This window comes from Vanessa atalanta, chromosome 15 (assembly GCF_905147765.1).
Source record: "Vanessa atalanta chromosome 15, ilVanAtal1.2, whole genome shotgun sequence".
Taxonomy (NCBI): domain Eukaryota; kingdom Metazoa; phylum Arthropoda; class Insecta; order Lepidoptera; family Nymphalidae; genus Vanessa; species Vanessa atalanta.
Window position 1 is genome coordinate 3,282,195 of NC_061885.1, and position 21,148 is coordinate 3,303,342.

A 21,148-nucleotide genomic window follows, 5' to 3' on the forward strand; every position below is an offset into this window, starting at 1 on the left:
AAGTTTATCATTTTAGAAATGAATGAGCTGTGTTAATAATAATTTCCATTATTTTGTATATTATTTTTCTGTGATAATTATATTTTTTAAACATAATAAAGCACAAGGCATTGGGTGTGAAAAAAAAACATTAAAATAAAATTGTTATTTTTGCATGCATGTTATAATAACTTTATTCATTTATTTTTTAAAATGTGTACTCTAATAGTCAATGTATGCATGTTAATTATTATTTAAAAAAAAATTCAAAGGAATGGATTTATTTAATAAGAAATTAAAATTGTGGTAAATTTTTTTTATATAGATAATTATTGTATTTTATTTTTTCCTTATTATTATTATATGGGCTAAGGAAATAAAACAGGAAATAATGTTTTTTTTTTTATATAATAATTGCAGTAGGCATTCCATCTTCATATTAAGTTTTAAATTATTGAATGATAAGAATTGTTTTCAATAAATGGTTATACATTTATTTTGTTATTTTATTTCTTTATAATAGTGTGTAAGTAAATGAAATTTCAAAAGACAATAGTAAATTTATTACTACAAGACACTAGTTGCAACAATGGATATTTTCAATCAATAAGACAATTAGAGTACTTACAATAATAAGTTGAAAATTTGTCTTATTTTATATGTTCATTAAATCTTACTCTAAATTAAGAAATAAAAATGATGACACCTGTAGCTTACAATTAAATTTATTAAAACTATTTTATTATGAGCTCCTATATTTAGGCAGTTACATTTATTTGAACAGTCTTAATATTTTAAATCGACAGAATTATCTTAATTTCAATGAGTCAAGACTGTCAAGAAGGTTTTGTACTTCAGAATCAACTTGTTCCCTTGTGCTAACATTTTCTAATCTTTCTCGTACAGACTCCAATTCACATGCATCTGCTTTTTGTATTTTCATGTATTTAAGCATCATTTCAACAACCAAGCATATTTCGCTGATAAGTTGTTTAGTCTCCTCAAAGTGGCCAGCACCACTAGGTCTCATTTGTATCAATTTCAACTTGCTCTGCGCCAACTGAATGGGATTACGACCATTCTTGTCATGAGAGCTAACATCTGTTCCTGCATCAAGCAATTCTATGACAACAGGGATGTGGTTTGTACATGCTGCAAGATGAAGAGGCGTGTTACCCAGAGTATCTTTAATATTCGGGTTAGCGCCGTGTCTAATTAACATTTTAACAACCTCGACATAACCGCGACAAGCTGCTAAATGCAGAGGGCTTCTTTTGTGTTCATCAGAACAGTTAGGGTCAGCACCTGATAAAAGCAGTTTTTCAACCAGATCGGTATTGTTTGTAGACGCTGCAAATCGTAACTTCTTGTTTCTCGAAGAACATATTGTACCCACATATCGATATTTCAATCTGCAATGCCTTGCTTTTGTTGAACATTTTATTTTGCCAATATGTTCATGAGGTTCGTCTAAAAATTCAATTGGCATTGGTTGTCCAGCTAAATTAATTGGTATTGCTCGTGGATTGAAATCTAACACACAGTACGAATGGTCGAAAACAGGATTGTCGCTACTCTCATTACCTGTGTCCACACCTGAATCAGCCATATTTATTATGTCTATTTAAATAAAGTATTTAGGACACATACCAGCCGTTACAACGGTGCGGAAGACCACACAATTTCTTTAAGAAATAACAGTTTGAGGACAACAAAACTTTCTACAAATTGACAAATGTCAAATTATGTAAATTGTCATAATAATTCAAAGTGACCTACCACAGATTCCGAAAGAATCAAGTTAACCTACTTAGTAAAAGTCTTATTACGATTCTACACTGTGGTAGACTATTGCATTACATAAGAGACTATTAGCTATGATAAAATATGTTATCTATTGCCATGATATTGACAGCAGTTTCGCGGATCTGACAGCTACAGCGTATTCACCAATCGGTTTCGCAAAGTAATTTTGGTGATATTTTTAACAACACTTCGGCGTAGATATCACAAATATGCAGCAGCTCACTATATTTATGGTATGAATATATATATTTTTTTCTTATTTTATCAAAATCTAATAAAAAGTAGTTAACTTTATAACCTATAATATTTTGCCGAAAGGATATTGAAAGTTCACGTTCCTACATCGACGAGCTCTACTCGCCGAATCAGGAGAAAATCATGGATGCCTTGGTTACACTGAAGAATTCTGTGATAGGTAGCAACAGGCAAAAGAGTTCTGTAATCGAACAAGGGATAGTACCTAGATTATTGCAATTGATGACGGACGATTGCCTCGATCCGAACATAAGACTCGAAGCAACAATTACAATCGGTGAGGATATCTATTGACTATTCTTATCTCTTATATTTCATATGAGCCTTGATATCTCTAAAAGTTTGGCCTCAGCAAAATGTAGTGACAAGCTGCCCTTTGCTATCAATGTCATGTCATATACTATTCTAGTGAATCGATTTGAAGATCGTTATTATTTTCTTCTAATAGAACTTAATCGAAGAAAATAACAAATATATATATATTTTGAATTTTTGACTTTCTATGCACAAACTTATGAATGAACTTACATTTAAAAAAATAGCTCCAAGTTGCATCTTATTTTTATAACAGATTTAATTTGTTAAATTTTTAAAGGAAAAAAATGAATACAATAACGTATATATGGAATATATGTGTTTTTTAAAATTCATATTTTAAATTAAAAATATAACTATTTAGTACTAAATATTTATTCAAAATAAATTGACCTTCTCATCAAGCTCAAAAGCTGAAAATTATTTTTTACATTTATTTGATTTTTTTCGTCTCTTATCTTATTTTTGCAAATATGTTTATTTTGTTATATTATTTAATTTACATTTTGACACTTAACATTAGTGATACTATAAAGTGATGTAATCTGAAATAGTTTCACTATGTTCTTATTTTACAAATATTTTATGTATTTGCTTCTTAGTTTATTGGTTATTATAGAATTATTATATTTCATAAGCCATTGCCTTCGTTGGGGTAATGTGTACAATGTGTAATGTAAAAATTATCAAAATGTTCTTCATATTGTAACCTAATAAACTGAGAATGATCAGTGGCTTCAACATGTTAATTTTAACAAAATATAATAGCTTCAAACCCAAGCAAGTACAGCTGAGATTTCATGTACTAAATTTGGGATACTAGAATTCATATCATGTTTTATATTGAAAGAAAAATATAAAAATAAATTCGGCTAGGTACATGTAAATCCATCAATCTTTGTTAATAAGAATTGTTTGATAAGATGTTCTCTTTGCCCAGTTGTGTTATTTACTGACTTAATTTACTGTTATTATTTACTTTTATTTCCATTCCCATATACATTTTTTAATTTACCCCTCCAATTGAACTCTAAATTTAATTAGTGTGGTAAATAGGAATATTATCGGTAAATTCCATGAAGCATTATTTGCTTTAAAATACATAAATAAAAATATAAATACTTTCTTTATTTTTTTTTTCTCTATTTAGGTTCCTTAGCAAAAGGCACACCAGAGAATGTAGCATCATTAGTCGATCAAGGCACAACCATAGTACTTGTAGAATTATTAAAGATAGTGCCAACTGGTACAAGATTAGCTGAAGCTTGTCTATGTGCTTTAAGGAGTATCTTTCAGCAACCTCCAGCACCAATATCAGCATTGCCTGCTGATATGAGACTTTTGACCAGGTTAACACGTAAGTATTATATTGCATAATTGTACTGTTTTATGGTAATTTGAATTGCCTTACTAATTGAATTCTTGTATCGAACATATTACATAATGCTAAATTTTTTTTATAATTCACTATTTCTCAATTAAGTTTCAATTAATTTCAATGTCAATTAATCTTGATATATTATTTTAATGTTTTAAATACTTTACAACATGCATAAATCGAAGGTCATTATTATTAGAAATAAATTTGCAAGTAATTTTGGGGTGAATGTATTTTCATGCAGAAATAGCACGTGAAGGTTCACCGACGGCACGAGCTTGTGTAGTTCGCATTCTGTCAATATGGTGCAGTGGTCCCATAGAACAAGAAGCACTATGTGCAGCCGGCGCATGCGCAGCTGTAGCGGCGTTGCTGGCCAGCAGAGGCTTCTCATCACCACCTTTAGCAAGAGCACTCCCTGCGCTTGACTTGTTAGCAGCCATGTGCTTTGAAAATGCTAATGTTTCACAAGTTGCTCTCAATACGAGGTAAGTTGATGCGAGCTTCGTATAATTGGTTATTAAAAATGGTGTAGACCTGTAAGTTACTCATCTATATAGAGTAGTAATTATATAGGGTAAGTTTGTTTGGAAAATTGAAAAGCCCCCAATACTGAGTATACAAGGATAGGACGCTAGCACCAGATTGTTCATTATAAAGGGAATGTTGAAACACCTTTTAAATCCCCTTTATTATTGATATATACTGTAATAAAAGGTCTTGTTTGGAAAACTGGGTAAATGGGGAAAACCACTTTTGGTTACAGAATGTACAGAATAGAATAGAAATAATATATATTACAATATGAATTAATTGTAGAACTACCATTTGCTTAGAATTTATATTCTATCAAGAGGAACATGCAAGATACTTAGTACCATTAAGTAGTGTTAAATAAAGTTATAATTTTATTCTATGATCTGAAAACTATATATATTATTGCTGAAAATGTATGATATGTATTGGGTAATACAATTTTGGATTTAAGGCACAGATGTATATAAATAATTAGTTCCATTATTGTAAATACATAATGTTTAATAATTCATTATCTGTGTTTTAGGTTTGGAGATAAAACAATCCCCGAATTGCTCACAACTCTCGTGTCCAGAGACAAACCACTGGCAATTGCTATGGGTGCTGCAAGATGTCTTACTTTCATACATAGAGCTGGAGCGTTGACGGCTGATGATACCAGGTATGTTGTGGCTATAATATATCTATATCTGTGTCATTAGACTATCATGATATTTACTAAATTAAAAAAATTACAGTTGATATTTAATTAGTTCTAGAGTTCAACATATTATTGATATTAAACAATTTTTACTAATTTAATACTTTCTTTGACTTTTCTTTTTGTGTTTCGATGTATACTGTATATAATATATAATTAACTATTTAACAATTTTTATGGTTCTAACAATTTTGTGCCATGATTTCATATGAATATTCAACTTATTGAATGCTTCAAAGTTGTAAAAAACAATTTATATCCAGTCACAGTAATCAACAATATATTTAGTCCTTGTTTGAAAAACATGACACAATATGCAATAGTTTCTTGATTTGTTAAGCTATAATTTAGGTTTTTTTTCCCCACAAGGTATACCTGTAAGTAGTTTTTAGAGATGTGAAAATTTAAAATAAAAATATATTGTTACAGAGTTGTCTTTGGAGCTTTACCATGTCTCGCTCGGCTTTGTACGAAAGATATGCCCGAAGATATTCGAGCAACAGCAGCTGAAACGCTAGCGTACTTAGCAGAAGTATGTATCAATTACATTATTTCAAACGCGATACAAAATACAAATATAACATCTTTGCCGCGGGAAAGTTGCACTTTTTGAACAATAAATTTCTCCCCACTAAAGTTAAACATAAGTATATACGTAAGAATAACAGAAAAACCCGTTTGTCCCCTAGTGGCAAATATATGAGCTGCTATTTTAATAAAAACATTTTTGATGTAGCTTTTTAAATGCTCCTCACAAGGTGGACACGTCCCTACAAAGACTAGCGGCAATATCCAACCATCTGATGAGCTCGCTGGCGGACATCGTGAACTGCCCGTCCGCGGCCGCCAAGCAAGGCGCCTTCAAGTGCTTCGCGTCGCTCGGCGCCAACGACGAGGACATCCGCAAGCGCATCATCGAGACCCACGGCCTCATGGTGCACGTCGTCAACGGCATGAACAACCCCGAGCCCTCCGTGAGTGCAGTCCGAGTGTCGGCCGCCAGTGAGTGCAGACAGGTGCACTCTACTCACTGCTCACTCTATGTCCGATGGGATATGTAATCCGACTCAAATGCAGAGACATCGGGCACCCTTTATTTGCTTTCCGAGGCATAGAAGAGTAACAATCAACTTGTTATCACCCGGACTTGAGGCAGCTATTGGCTTTTATGGCTTGAATCTTCACAAGGTTCCCAGAGATTCTGGGTTAGATTCCCGATTCAAGTGAATCAAATTATGAAAATCAAACGACAGATTAAATAGTTACATTATGTGTCTGCAGAGCTGCATGATCTAACCTTGAATAACAAAATATAAACAGAGTTAAACATTAACATAGTCGTGGACGTGTATTTGTGTTACAAACTAATTAAATCCCATGTTTTTAACATTGTATTGATGTTTTAAACATGGGGTTCATGAAAATTTTTATTTTGCTGCTCAGAGAGTATATGAAGATTATTGATCTAATAACTTTCGTTATTTGCCACACATTTCTTTAGATATTTATTTTTTAAACAATAACTAGATTGGTCTTTTTAAAATATTTCTTGGTGGTAACAATTGAAATTGTTCTTTTAGAACATTTATAGTTTGATTTTATTATTTCAGGTGCGATTAGCAGCTGTGAGATGTCTGCATTCGCTCTCAAGGTCAGTTCAACAGTTACGGACGACATTTCAGGTAAATGAATAGAATATACGTATTAATTAAATTGGGCTTGCTGCCAACCGTATCCGATCATGTCTTTATAATAAGATGTAACCAAGGTTACATCAATGTAAGACATCCGTGTCTTGAATAATTTAAAGTGATTTGGGGTTAACATAAGAACACAGAAAATGTTTATTTGATAATTGTTGTCGCCTGCGGCTTCGCTCCGTTTTAGGGGTCTTCGTTTGGTTTTGGGTATAAAAAATATGTCTGTCATTAAAGTTCAAGCCAAATTTCATAAAATTCGGTTCAGTGGTATGGCCGTGAAAAATAAAAAAAATAAGAATAATTAGGTATGTATAGCTTATTCAAATTGAAGGAGTGAGTAGAAACAAAACTTAGAAATCTAAATAAATCTTTGTAAACATATATTTAATTTGATTTGCTAATAGCTCTATCTTTTTTATGTAACCACAAACAATTCTTGTTTAATATACATTTATGTACGAATGTACATAAAAGATTCGAAAACTACAAAAGCCCTTTTTTCACGAATCCATAATGTCAATTCAATGTCAAAGTTGTTGATGTTTTCACTATTACTTTGATTGGTATAAGCTCAAGTAACGTTTAATTTGGATATGTATCGAGTTTAAAAATGAATTTCCTCTATTCTAGGACCATTCGGTCTGGAGACCGTTAATGCAACTCCTGAATGATTCACCTGGAACAGAACTTCTAACAGTGGGGTCATCAACTCTATGCAACCTCCTGCTGGAATTCTCTCCAGCAAAAGAGCCCATGTTAGACCAAGGTTTGATTTGTATTGTGTTAGCAGGTTTCTTTTATTTTATCATCTATTATTATTAATGTCAACTTTCTTTGTGGAATTTAATATTTATTTAAAAGCAATGACATAAATCAGCATGTTCCTTTCTATACTGTATAAACTTTAAATCGGTTTTGATTTTCAGGTGCTGTGGAAATGTTGTGTAACTTGACAAAGAGGCCAGAGGCAGCTTTAAGATTAAATGGAATTTGGGCACTTATGAATATGGCTTTCCAGGTAAAATATCAATTATTTATCGAAGAAAATATAATAACACCGTTACGTGCCACACACAAAAATGGTTTAAATATTTTTGTTTAAAACAACTAGGCGGAGCAAAAGGTAAAGCAGCGCATCCTGTGCTGCCTGGGCACGGAGCAGATGTTCCGGCTGCTGGGCGACGGAGACACGCGCGTCATCATGAAGACGCTGGGCCTGCTGCGGAACCTGCTCTCCACGAGACATCACATCGACGCCATCATGGCGGAGTACTCCTCGCAGGTCATGCAGGTCGGTCGGTGCAGATGACGTTTTTTTGGACCTTATGATGGTAAGTGGTCACCTTTGCCGATAGACACTGACGTTATAACAGGCTGTCTCTTTCTTTGTAAAAGTATTGCTAACATGTTACTGTTTTTCTTTTTGCTTACAACATCACAGTCTTATTTTTATATATCAAAACACCGCAACAACACAAGTATTATTACATTTTGTTGAAGGGATTTTTTTATGAATCTGTTGAAAAATACTATAAGTTATAATACCTATTATTACTTATGTTTCAATCTCCTGAAAATTCCATAAAAATAGTAAATAGTTGTTATTGAAATAATAACCATATAAATTTGTCTACAGGCAGTCATAGTAGTACTAGAGGGTTCCTATCCAGCTGAAGTGAAAGAGCAAGCGCTGTGCATTTTGGGAAATATCGGCGATGGAGAAAAGGCAAAAGATCTTATAATGGCTAACGAGGATGTGTTAAGGAAACTTGTAGATTATTTAGTAAGTAATCTTATTACTAATAGTAACAATGTTAAATAATTCTAACTAATCCAAACACAATAGGTCATGTGATTGATATTTTTGTGAACTGTGCGGGCAAAAGTGGTAAATTTTAATAGTTGTAGGTTAAGTGGGTCGCCTGAGTCCCGTTAAGAGCTTGTATAGGCGTAGAAGCCTTAATATTCCTTATAGGAAAAATATTGTAGATATTCAAATGTTATTCTATTCAACTTTGTTTTTTTTATGATTTATGTTCTCAAGTTAACAAAAAACAAAAAATCAATAAAATTAAACTTATACTAAGAAGTGTTCTTTCCCGTTTAGTTCGAAGAATATCGACTGCATTGTAAATTATTGGTATTGAAGTAGTAGACGAATGTAGGTAGGTAGGATAGGTATGATTTCTTTATTAACAAACGTCTTAACGTTCGCAGGCACACCCCGAGAGCAAGCTGCAGGAAGCGGCGCTGTTCGTGGCCGGAAACTTAGTGTGGCGCGGAGAGGCCGGCGCCGCCGCGCGCCAGGCGCGACTCGCGGACCTCGGCGTGCTGCGCGCGCTCAAGCTGCTGCGCGCGCGCCACGACGCGCACCACCTGCACGAGAAGTGAGTATTGTGCGCGACTCGCGGACCTCGGCGTGCTGCGCGCGCTCAAGCTGCTGCGCGCGCGGCACGACGCGCACCACCTGCACGAGAAGTGAGTATTGTGCGCGACTCGCGGACCTCGGCGTGCTGCGCGCGCTCAAGCTGCTGCGCGCGCGCCACGACGCGCACCACCTGCACGAGAAGTGAGTATTGTGCGCGACTCGCGGACCTCGGCGTGCTGCGCGCGCTCAAGCTGCTGCGCGCGCGGCACGACGCGCACCACCTGCACGAGAAGTGAGTATTGTGCGCGACTCGCGGACCTCGGCGTGCTGCGCGCGCTCAAGCTGCTGCGCGCGCGCCACGACGCGCACCACCTGCACGAGAAGTGAGTATTGTGCGCGACTCGCGGACCTCGGCGTGCTGCGCGCGCTCAAGCTGCTGCGCGCGCGGCACGACGCGCACCACCTGCACGAGAAGTGAGTATTGTGCGCGACTCGCGGACCTCGGCGTGCTGCGCGCGCTCAAGCTGCTGCGCGCGCGGCACGACGCGCACCACCTGCACGAGAAGTGAGTATTGTGCGCGACTCGCGGACCTCGGCGTGCTGCGCGCGCTCAAGCTGCTGCGCGCGCGGCACGACGCGCACCACCTGCACGAGAAGTGAGTATTGTGCGCGACTCGCGGACCTCGGCGTGCTGCGCGCGCTCAAGCTGCTGCGCGCGCGGCACGACGCGCACCACCTGCACGAGAAGTGAGTATTGTGCGCGACTCGCGGACCTCGGCGTGCTGCGCGCGCTCAAGTTAACATACAGCACCGACTTGCTGGCGGGCTAGCTTTCTAATGCATGTCTAAAAGAGAGAGCGATGACGAGTGACACACATGTGAGTCATTATTACATTTTCTAAACTAAGTTAGACACATAATCTCAGAACTCTGAGTATTATTTCATGTGGTGGGCTATTATTTACAATTCGACCCGAATATTTTTACTACTATTATAGATTATATCTGTATCATTATATATAAAAAATACGTGTAAGACTTATTAATAATAAAATTATAGGTATCTAGTTTCTTTTTTTTAATATGTTTGGATATCATCCTCCTTAAAATGTTTTGAACAGGTTTTCTTTCCGCAGAGTGAAAACAGCGCTCGCACAGTTCAACGACTTCACATAGAGTGACGAAAAGCAAAATGAGTAATTTGTAAAAGTGACTGCGTTCATACAACTTTGTTGAGTTAGTCCTGGGATAGTGAGTTATCGAGTCATAACAGTTAACTAATGGGTAATCAATATAATGACGCTAAGTATTTTAATGTATATAGCTAAGTTGCTGTTATCTCAAATGAGGGAAGTTATTAAAGTTATTTATTTTAGTTTATCGTGTTAACGAGTCATTTGTCATTCTTTCTTGTTTTTTTTTTTTGAAGTCCTAATTCATATGAATAATATGACATTTTATAGACTTTGTTGAATACTATTGCTTGCTTCCGTTTTCGCCGATTTGAAATGACATTTTTTTTGTTTATTTACGTTCCATTTATTAAATAATCATGAAATACACATTGTAAATTCCATTTGTATACTATTGACATAAAAGATGTATTCTTGTATTTATAATAATGTCATCGTAAAAAGTTTTAATTATCGTTAAGGGGTGCCTAGCCTCGATATCATCATGAAGCTAGCTAAATGTAGTTTGACTACGATAGTATAAATTTATAGATATTTTTTTGGCTTATTGACAATATATAATAAAATTAAGTACGGTACAGGAACGAAGTGATAATGAATGTAGGTGATTGTAGCTTTTGATAAAATATGGAGGGCTATGCATGCTGACTGCAGACTGACGATGGTTGTACGGACACGTAAATTATATTATGATTTTTATTTTATATATTTCAAAATAACCACGATGGAGAGCAATACATAATACAAATATAAAAAAAAATTGTCTATGGTCAAACTAGTTTATATAATCTACATGTTTTATAATACTTAGCTTTTGATGACAGTATAGAATCTCAAATCATTTATAATATTATGCTTTATGAAATACATAATTTGTAAGCTTATACAGATAATTAAGAATTAAATTTTCATATGAATGTGTTATCATAACGTTCTGTATTTTTATAAAATTGGATTAAATACATTATTGCAATCTAAAAGCGTTTGGAGTGTAGAGGTAAGGAGTATTTTTGCTTATACAAAGTGATCCTGAAAATGTATGAAATGTAGATGGCGCTAATGGATGGACGGTGAAATTTTAAGAAAAGCTCTAGTGCTATTTAGTGTAGAATTTCCAATTAAAAAAGTTAGTCATTTGCCTTTAAAAGACGCTATCATATTATTCTGGTAATTAAAATAATAAATACCAATTAATAAACGCCTAAATGTTTTTTTCAGTTTATTAAAAATTATCAATTTATCGAATCTTTATTATATTCAGATATATGTAAACTATTCTTTTTCAGAGAACCATATGAATACTTCTTAACTCTACACTCCTTAGAAAAAGTTAGAATTCGTAATTGATACATTTATTAAAAATTCTTGTTGGTTATTATCATAGAAGTATACCCGTTTGATAATAAACGGATGGTTTGAAATATATATATATTTTAAACATAAAAATACTCATTGGTGTTCAAAATGTGTAATATCCGTCTTTGTGTTGACTGTTACGCTGTTTTAGTATAAAAGGTGATATGTACGCATCTTCTAGAAAGGGGTGGCCTAAAATGTTAATGGCCAGTGAATTGATATATTGAGATGTATAACAATTATATAATGAAAATCGTATTTAAATTCGAACAAAATATGATGTTAATATTGAGTTGGAAATCTTTATAAAAGACAAAACTCAACTTAACTAATCACATAACCACTGACATTTGTTTGAATACTTGTTCTTAAGTATAAATGTGTCATTACATTTCAACAACGTAGAGAAAATTACAAATTATTATCAAAATTAATTATATACTCTTATAAGTAACAATTATATTTTACAACAAATAAAAATGTTACTTAAAGTTTATGAAAGAATCTAGCCAAATTGAAAAAAAAATATCTTAATAATTGTACGCAAAATTAGGAGATATAATTCCTTAGCTTGTTGTTAATAATTTGATAATTACTTTCGGGTAAAGTAGATAGCAATGAAATGAAACAATTTAATAGGATTATTGACAATTTACGTTACAATCATGTAATCTTTCTACTGTAATATCTATTATTGATATCTTTTTATTTCGCGCCTAATTAATGTTCTTCACTCTAACTGTCAAATGATTTTATTTATACCAGTTATGTTTGTTAAATATGAACGGATAAAGCAAATGTTTGATTGTTTTATTTTACCTTTCCTACTTTTATGGTTTATGGCACTTGTATAACTGCTGGTTAGCTCTAAAGGCTGAAAATCACGAGATTTTGCTTTCCAATTCCGGTTCGTGCAAAAAAAAGGAAAATAAATTCCCAGTTTTAGCCCGAAGTTAGGAAATATGTAGGTAGTGTTTACACTCCCGAGCTTCGAACAGTACGTTGGTTGTATGCCCTAATTCCCTCCGTACTCTTGAGGGAATCGAGCGTGCATCTGTATTTGCACAAACACACTTATATTCCTTTTAATTGGCTACTCTCCTTTGATGTCCTATTGGCCGAAATCGGGCAGGTCAGTCGATCTAACGCATTGGAAAGGAGACATGTTAAACGACATCGTAGTGGTAATTGCGAGAAATATAACAATTTTCTTATATTTTATATGGAAACCACAGAATTAAAGATTCAGTTGTTTACGGCAGATACTCCGGTGAACTTATGTGGTATAGTATGAAGTTATTATTAGGTATATATTGTATATCTAAAATTCTAATCTCCATCTCTATGCACACTCGGGATATAATAACGAGGTGAAACAAAATAAATTTATTATTGATTGTGTCCTATAATAATATAATATTATTTAAATAGGCTGAACAGATTGGCACTTGAAGTCGTCATTGAACAAGAAGTCCAGTCATTTGGAACAAATGGCGTATAAATACATGAGAAACGAGAAGGCAGATTGTTTGATATTGCGTAGCGTCTTAGCTATTAAGATGTCCTATGAGCCTTCGCCGCCGTCATGAAACAAGTAGTAAATTTTGTTGTTCGGCTATAACTCTGCTCTCCGTCAAAATATGAAAATTGCCATATATATACTTTCCGGTTGCATTTTTCTTAAATTTAGTGTAGTTTTATGAATTTTTCATTCGTTGTAATATCGAACGAGACTAAAGAAAAATAAGACCTTAAAACCTACTAGGTTCTTATGTCTTAAATTAAATGTGAAGCTAGCGATGGTTTGCAGTGTGGATGGTATATTACCGTTAAGAACTGGCAACTCTCTAATTAGCAAACTTAAATTATATTGTGTATCCAATAGGCTGTTTGATTGGTTTTTAAAATGCATTTTATATTATTTAGTAGAGGTAAAAGCTGTTTTTTTTAAATTCTAGTACATATTTGCTGAAAAATATCAAAATAAAAATTCCATATTTAAAAAGTGCGCGAAAACTGTATTTTAATCTGTGGCACACATAATCCACATACAGTAGGCAAACGAGGTTAATAGCAAGTAACGTCATCATAAGCCCGACCAATCAAAAGCGTTTTGTGTCACGTGACAAAAGTTTAAAAAAATGCCTTTTTTTAAGGATTTTTGAATAAATTAATTATTATTTTCAATTTTCGTTGATAAATAACTCATAATATATGCTGATTACAATAATTGACTCTTTATTTTTCGCATCGTCAAATAGCCTATTGCTGGTTTGGACTCAAAAGACCATCTCCTCCTAACCCCATAAGGAAAAGTTGTTTACGGTTATCCTACTACGTTATTGGTCTAAGGGTCAGTTTGGTTTTGGGTGAGGGTCGTATGTACATTGTACATGTGTTAAGACTTTCGTTCATGACATATGTGATGTGAGGTTACCTACCTCACTGTTTCTTTTCGTTGCATATGAATATTTAAACAAATTAACTCTTGAACTTTAGTTTCTGTTCCGTCTTTTTATCTGAAATATTACATATTACAGCAAAACAATTGAGGTCATGTAACAGATTTTTGCATAAAAATTCCGGTACTTCAATTTATTGATTGGGGAACTTGACCTTAAACTTCACAGCAAAAATCTGAATAGCCCGCGTCGGCAATATCGGTTCATTTATACCTAGCGAAATTTGCACTCGAAGCTGAGAATCTTTTCATCTTAGTGATTAAATTTTTGAAGTTGTAGCAGCACTTTGTAAGACGCCGTCGTTGAAACAAGATTAGTCCCGAAAAGGACTGTTTTGCGCACCGCGTTTATATTTCGTCGTTGAAACAAGATTAGTCCCGAAAAGGACTGTTTTTCGCACCGTGCTTATATTTCGTCGTTGAAACAAGATTAGTCCCGAAAAGGACTGTTTTTATTATTACGTCATGTTCGATTGAAACAAGAAACGGCACGCAAGATAGCTCTGATAAGAACTGTTTTTAGATTCGTTTATCTTCATATCTCTTCAAGCATCTTCATCTTTCTTCAACACTTCAAGAACTTCACTTCACAACACATGGCGAGTCGACACGGCGATCTTCGGTGCAGTCGTCCCTTCTCCGCGCGGCGCTCGAACAAAATGGCCGGCGCGACGTGCCGGAGCGTAATTTATAGCTACGGTGTCGCGGGTATGCGAACTAGCATGATGCGCGCGCAGCTCGGCGTCGTCAGCTCGTGACGTCAGCATGCGCGAGCAGGACGGAACGACATCTCCCGCCTCTTTTGTTACTTATTGTTTTTGTATACTGTTTTTTAATTGGCTAATTGATTTTGAAATTTTTGTATATATACCGGTGCAATTTTCGATTAAATTCATTCATTCATTCGACAACTCATCAAGAGTATTATTCAAGAAGCCTGAACTCTCCTCTAAAGTGGTGACCCCGGACAAGAGCACTCTGAAGCAAGAATACCATCAAAGAAGAGGAATCTCTGCCCGGCTACCTACAGAAAATTTCTGCTGGAACGAATCCCTGCCCGACGTGAATCCCTGTTCGACACCATGGAAGGCAACAATCAAGCTCTGCCACAAGCCCTCGCAAGCACCCCAGAAGTATCGAGTATTGCGCTGTCAATGCGAATACCACCATTCTGGCGCGAAAACCCACGGCTGTGGTACCTCAGCTTCGAAGCCGCAACGGAGGAATTGAAGAGGAGCCAGGCTCAACTCACACAGATGGTCCTCGTACAATTAGAAAAGGCGGATATCGAACAAATATCCGATATCCTATTCAACGTCCCGAAGGAACAGCAATACCAGGCCATCAAGGAGCGACTCATCTCCGTCTACGAAGAATCTGACAGCCGTCAGTTCAAAAAACTTCTCGCCGAGATGGAGCTAGGCGATCAAAAACCCACACAGCTACTCAGACGCATGCGAAATCTCGCTAGAGACAAGGTCTCGGACTCAACGCTGCGTATGATGTGGACTAAACTTCTACCAGCACACGTCCGTTCTGTCCTAGCCGTCAGCGAAACCTTCAGTTCAAAAACGACACTCGAAGAGCTCGCACTCCTCGCCGACAAGATGATGGAACAGACACAAGAGATCGCCGCCGTCTCCACGCAACCATCTACAATTCAATCGCCGATGATGTCAACCAATCAAACCGACACACAATTTCTTATAAACGAAATCCGAAAATTATCTCTCGAAATCGCCGAGTTAAAAGCAAGACCGAATACAAGACCGCCATACAACTATCACCGTCAACGTTTCCGGTCCCGCCAACGAAGCTCGTCCCGATCCCGCACACGTGAAGAATCATCGTCACCCTACTGTTACTACCACCGTCGTTTCGGTAGTCAAGCGAGGCGCTGCACAACACCATGCAGCTATAAAAAAGAAGCATCGGAAAACTAGAAAGAACGTTGGCTGCGGCGGAATCCGGCGTTCCTACTACTTCATACCGCCTATTCGTAACAGACAAGAAGACGAAACTATCTTTCTTAGTAGATACTGGGGCTAACATATCCGTTCTACCAAGAAGACAAGGCCAGAAAACAACGCCGTTACCATTCAAACTGTACGCTGCGAACAACACGACAATATCAACATATGGCGAAAAAACACTCGAACTCGATCTCAACCTACGACGTCCATACAAATGGAAATTCATCGTTGCTGACGTGTCGAAGCCTATACTAGGAGCCGATTTTCTAAACCACCATCAATTGATCGTAGATTTAAAAAATCGAAGATTGATTGACGCCGTCACAAATCTCAAGATCAACGCTCCTATAACATCAACAGATACGCCTACAGTCCGCAGTATAGATATCCGCAACGCCTACCACGAAATATTAGCAGAGTTTCCCGGCACTACACGACTAACTGCGATGCAATTACAACCGAAGATTAACGTCGAACATTACATCGAGACACAAGGCCCGCCTATACATTGTCGCGCTCGACCGATCCCGCCACATCGATATGAAAAAGTCAAGAAAGAGTTCGAAAACATGATACAACAAGGACTCTGCAGACCGAGTAAAAGCCCATGGTCATCGCCACTGCACATCGTTCCTAAGAAAAACGGCGACATACGAGTATGCGGCGATTACCGAAGACTCAACGCGATTACAAAACCCGATCGCTATCCGGTACCGCGAGTCAAGGACTTTACGTATCATCTCTGCGGGAAAACAATATTTTCAACGATCGATCTCAACCGAGCATACCAACAACTAAGCGTAAGGGAAGAAGACATCGAGAAAACCGCCATTATAACACCAATGGGTTTATTCGAATTTCCCCGAATGTGTCCCGGATTAAAAAACGCCGGACAAACATTTCAACGCTTTATACATCAAGTACTTCGAGGATTAGACTACGTGTTTCCATTCATCGACGACGTACTCATCGCTTCAAACAATGAAATCGAACATCGAGAACATCTCCGAACAGTTTTACGAAGACTCGAAGAGAATGGAATCACTATCAACCCCGCCAAATGCAACCTAGGCCAGTCTGAAGTCAAATTCCTCGGGTACATCGTTTCTAAAGAGGGAATTAAACCGCCTGAAGAAAAAGTAAAAGCAATAATCGACTACCCTAAACCGAAAACAATAGAAGAATTAAGAAGATTTCTCGGTATGCTTAACTTCTACCGTGACCACATACCGAACGCAGCTACAATACAAGCTCCGTTAAACTCATACCTACACAACGTAAAGAAGCGCGATAAAACCGTCATTCAATGGACCGAAGAAGCAACGCAAGCCTTCGAAGCGTGTAAGAAGAGCATAACCGACGCCACCTTACTCGCTCACCCTTCACATCAAGCTACTCTCGCGATATTCTGCGACGCATCCGATACATCCGCAGGAGCCGTCCTACAACAATACATCAAAGAGAAATGGCAACCTATCGCTTACTTCTCAAAGAAATTCTCCGACGCACAAAACAAATATTCAACATATGATCGAGAACTCCTATCTATCTACATGGCAGTTAAACACTTTCGCAAGATCTTTGAAGGACGACAAATAATAATATTCACCGACCACAAACCGCTTACATTCGCTATGAACAAGACGCAGACATCGAACGAAACTCCGCGGCGAACAAGACAGCTGTTATACATAAGCGAATTCACCACGGACATACGTCACATAAGCGGTAAAAATAACATCGTCGCAGACGCCTTAAGCCGAATCGAAGCAATAGCTTGCCCATCTACAATCAACTACAGCGAAATAGCGAACGCTCAAGAAAGAGACAGCAACATTCAACAATTATTACAACAGAACAACCTATCCTTCAAGAAAATAAATATCCCGAACACCCACAGCGAAATATACTGCGAAATATCTACATCTCAAATTCGACCTTATATACCCGAAGAATATAGAAAGCAAGTTTTTAACAGCGTACATAATATAAGTCATCCCGGAAACCGAACAACGCGCAAGATGCTTACGAAAAAATTCTTTTGGCCTTCAATGAACTCGGACATCGCTCAATGGACGAAAAGTTGTATTAACTGTCAAAAAAGCAAGATACAGCGTCACACGTCAAGCCACATCGAAGCATTCCCGCCAAGTGATCGTTTTCAACACATCCACATAGACATCGTCGGACCGCTTCCTACTACAGCACAAGGACATCGCTACTTAATCACTATAATAGACAGACAAACCCGCTGGCCCGAAGCTATACCTACCGCCGACATATCAGCTGAGATAGTCGCAGAAGTCGTCTATAACTACTGGATAGCAAGATTCGGATGTCCCGCCACACTAACAAGCGATCAAGGCCGACAGTTCGAAAGTCACCTGTTCAATAACCTTATGAAAATTCTCGGAATAAACAAAATCCGTACTACGTCATACCATCCGCAAAGCAACGGAATCGTCGAACGATGGCATCGTACATTGAAGACTGCATTGCGAGCAAAGCTATCGAACACGAGTTCGTGGGGCAATGAACTCGCTACAGTACTACTTGGACTGCGAGCCGCACTACGCACCGATACCGGCGTTAGCACAGCTGAGCTTACCTACGGCTATAACCTACGATTGCCCGGCGACTTTTTCGACGCAAGCACATCCATACCTACATCTACGATGGATAGTACGTACGTCGAAAAGCTACGCGCGAACATCGCTCAATATAAACCTCAGCCGTTCGAAACACATCGAAACAATAAACACATCTTCGTGCATCAAGATCTACGTACATGCAGTCATGTGTTTATTAGAGTCGACGCATTAAGAACGCCACTTCAAGCACCATATGAAGGTCCCTATCGAGTCGTACAACGATCGAATAAGGTGTTTACGATTCAATTACCCGATCGTCAAACCAACATATCGATCGACCGATTGAAACCTGCATACGTGCTACCAGAACCAGAAGAACAAAATAACCTCACTCAACCAGATACAAACCTTGCCATTACCTTACCTTACCACAAAAAACCCGAGATACCTAACGCATCGAATAACCTGACGTCACAGCCTGTCAACATCAAAACAACAAGGTCAGGCCGCAACATCAAACTGCCGGTACGTTTCACTTGAGGGGGACTCCTGTAGCAGCACTTTGTAAGACGCCGTCGTTGAAACAAGATTAGTCCCGAAAAGGACTGTTTTGCGCACCGCGTTTATATTTCGTCGTTGAAACAAGATTAGTCCCGAAAAGGACTGTTTTTCGCACCGTGCTTATATTTCGTCGTTGAAACAAGATTAGTCCCGAAAAGGACTGTTTTTATTATTACGTCATGTTCGATTGAAACAAGAAACGGCACGCAAGATAGCTCTGATAAGAACTGTTTTTAGATTCGTTTATCTTCATATCTCTTCAAGCATCTTCATCTTTCTTCAACACTTCAAGAACTTCACTTCACAACACATGGCGAGTCGACACGGCGATCTTCGGTGCAGTCGTCCCTTCTCCGCGCGGCGCTCGAACAAAATGGCCGGCGCGACGTGCCGGAGCGTAATTTATAGCTACGGTGTCGCGGGTATGCGAACTAGCATGATGCGCGCGCAGCTCGGCGTCGTCAGCTCGTGACGTCAGCATGCGCGAGCAGGACGGAACGACATCTCCCGCCTCTTTTGTTACTTATTGTTTTTGTATACTGTTTTTTAATTGGCTAATTGATTTTGAAATTTTTGTATATATACCGGTGCAATTTTCGATTAAATTCATTCATTCATTCGACAACTCATCAAGAGTATTATTCAAGAAGCCTGAACTCTCCTCTAAAAAGTGAAGCTTTAATTTTTATGAAGTATCGATAATTTTTATTTACATTTCTAGTGAGAAAAGTAGGTAATTTCTAAATTTAAATACTCAGTTTCTTTATTCTATATTCAATTGTTTTCGTTTCCAAAATATTGGGTGGTAAAAATAACATAAATATAAGAATCGTTGCGTGAAATTAGTTTTTCAATGACTTTTTCACCTTTAAAATTATGTTTGTTGAAAGAGTTAAGAGAAAATGTATTCACATGGTTTCCTTGATATTAGTCAGATATCCTTCCAATCTTTCCAATTCTATATCAATAGAGCTCTGTAGCTCCAATTCTATCAGAGATTGAGTACCCATATATTAAAGATTCGACTTTAATAAATTTACCTATTTCATTTCTGTTTGTCAGACACGTATATATATACTCTATTTCAACCATAACAGGATAAAAATCAAATAAACAACATTTGACATCAAATTGATGCGATATCATTGGTTGAGAGCTTGATTAATCAATGATATTCATTATGGATTTGCGGAAAAATGGCGTTTTGAATATCGACGAAATTGTTATCGTAATTTTGTAAGTAAAATTAAAGTGGAAATAAGTAGGTAAGTGTTATAGTGTTGTATTATAAATAAAGATATATTGATCATTAAACTGTTAATAGTGGACAATATACCTGAGTTATTAGTAAATCGCATAAAATACGTAAATCTAAAGTTTGTTTTTTTCCTACTTCCATTGGAATAGTCTATATACTTGTCGGAGAAGCAGGATGCCGAACAGTTGGGTTCGGGGATTGATCCGACATTTGTAAGACTATGTGGGCGTGCAATGGAGATATTCACAAAATAAAACGTATTTAATATCGTCTAATAACTGTATTCATTGATTCAATAATCGTACACCACAACAATATCAAAGGATTACAATAATTTATCTCGATTAAGAGCAAATGGGTTTGCAAGCAACCATCGCATTCGAGAAGCTTGTCAAAACATGACGACTCGCGTTGCCATGGCACTAACAACTCCATTCGGGGTGACCCGCTCTTAAAAGTAAATCAGCCATTCAACATTTTTGCCAACAACTCGATTCATTAATTATCCAAATCAACAACCAAAGTAACCACGCTCCGATATACTTATATATTTATTTATTTATTTATTTATTCAAATTAAATACATAATTACATATATACTATTTTATATTACACGGATGTTTTAAATTTATACTTTATGCACCAATATAAAGTACTAATAGTACAAGCCATTATTCTTAGGATGGTCGCAAGTTTAAACAACGATATTCTTCCAGA

General features: G+C 36.9%; 2 protein-coding genes across 2 annotated transcripts; one reads left to right on the top strand and one right to left on the bottom strand.

Annotated features, from left to right (window-relative positions):
* Nucleotides 1–527: 527 nt before the first annotated feature.
* Nucleotides 528–1,729, bottom strand: LOC125069272 (ankyrin repeat domain-containing protein 54-like). Its single transcript, XM_047678708.1, has one exon. The coding sequence runs from the start codon at nt 1,586–1,588 to the stop codon at nt 788–790; it is 801 nt and encodes a 266-aa protein (XP_047534664.1). The 5' UTR covers nt 1,589–1,729; the 3' UTR covers nt 528–787.
* Nucleotides 1,730–1,889: 160 nt separating this feature from the next.
* LOC125069396 (armadillo repeat-containing protein 8-like) lies at nt 1,890–11,400 on the top strand. The gene is made up of 14 exons (XM_047678880.1): nt 1,890–2,018; nt 2,104–2,317; nt 3,506–3,712; nt 3,978–4,221; nt 4,797–4,931; nt 5,400–5,502; nt 5,729–5,944; nt 6,581–6,652; nt 7,301–7,436; nt 7,597–7,688; nt 7,782–7,961; nt 8,307–8,453; nt 8,888–9,057; nt 10,175–11,400. Exons 1-14 carry the CDS (start codon nt 1,995–1,997, stop codon nt 10,212–10,214), a joined length of 1,980 nt encoding a protein of 659 aa, XP_047534836.1. The 5' UTR covers nt 1,890–1,994; the 3' UTR covers nt 10,215–11,400.
* Nucleotides 11,401–21,148: the final 9,748 nt, after the last annotated feature.